The sequence below is a fragment of the Etheostoma spectabile genome, unplaced genomic scaffold, assembly GCF_008692095.1.
Source record: "Etheostoma spectabile isolate EspeVRDwgs_2016 unplaced genomic scaffold, UIUC_Espe_1.0 scaffold325, whole genome shotgun sequence".
In the NCBI taxonomy this organism is placed as follows: domain Eukaryota; kingdom Metazoa; phylum Chordata; class Actinopteri; order Perciformes; family Percidae; genus Etheostoma; species Etheostoma spectabile.
The window spans coordinates 182,413-183,440 of record NW_022605585.1 but is presented as its reverse complement, the minus strand read 5'-3'; the positions used below and the strand labels follow the sequence as shown (position 1 = coordinate 183,440).

General features: G+C 40.7%; 1 protein-coding gene across 1 annotated transcript in view; it reads right to left on the bottom strand.

Moving 5' to 3' along the window:
* The window catches only part of LOC116686201 (G protein-coupled receptor kinase 5), a 26,130-nt gene that overhangs the window by 23,300 nt on the left and 1,802 nt on the right, over positions 1-1,028 (bottom strand). Inside the window, exon 3 of the mRNA XM_032511184.1 lies at positions 178-290. Within this exon, the coding sequence (XP_032367075.1) occupies positions 178-290 (113 nt within the window). The remainder of the gene's footprint in view (positions 1-177; positions 291-1,028) is intronic.

Sequence of the window (1,028 nt, the reverse complement as noted above, 5' to 3'; positions counted from 1 at the left end):
TAATGTTCTGAGTCAGGAATACATGTTTATCTCAGGAAATAAGGAAAGGCCCCTGATTTCAGGTAGAAATGAAACTTGTTCCATTTTTCTTCTTCTAAAAAGTAGAAATGGGTCAATTTGACCCGGATACCGAACAAGGGTTAAACCCCATGTCCCACAGTTGAGGGTGTACCGTACCAGAGCGTCCTGCAGGGAGATGTAGTTCTGCAGGTCGGGCCGACTCCGACAGAAGAGCCGGAACAGCTCCTTGCCGATCGGCTGCTTCACACACAGACTGTGGTAGTCTCGCTCTGCCGGAGGAAAGGCAACACCACGTCAGCTCATGCAACTCAGAGACCACGTGCAGGGACTCAAACACTTACACAGGCTCTACACTCACTTAACCCTTGTGTTGTCTGCCTGTCAACCAGGAAAAATAATTAGTGCTTTTTCTGACATTTTAGTCACTTTTTCAATGCTATGGATGCTTTTTTTTTAATGTTTTTTCCAAAATGAATGTTGATATTTTCAGCTTATTTCGAAGGCCCATTTTTTGTGATGACAAAACTGAAAATAGGTCAAATTTGACCCGAGAACAACATGAGGGTTAAAAGGACAACGAGCAAAAAGTTAATGACAGATATGGATCAAAGAAATCAAAAGTAAAATCTATTAAAAGACTAAAGTCTAAAGTAGTGAGTCGCTAAAAGATCACCTGTGGTTTTCAGGTTTGACATTTACTTTACAAGTACTCTACTTAAGTACAGATGTGGAGGTACTTGTACTTTACTCGAATCTTTTCTCTTCATGTTACTTTCTACTTCTACTCCGCTACATCTCAGAGAGAAATATTCTACTTTAGTTAGAAGTTACTTTAGTTACTAGTTACTTTACACATTAATATTTATGCACACACAGCAAATGTAGTTTATATGGGAGACAGAGACACACACACAAACACACACTCTCTCTCTCTCTCTCTCTCACACACACACACTCTCTCACACACACACTCTCTCTCTCACACACACACTCTCTCTCTCTCTCAC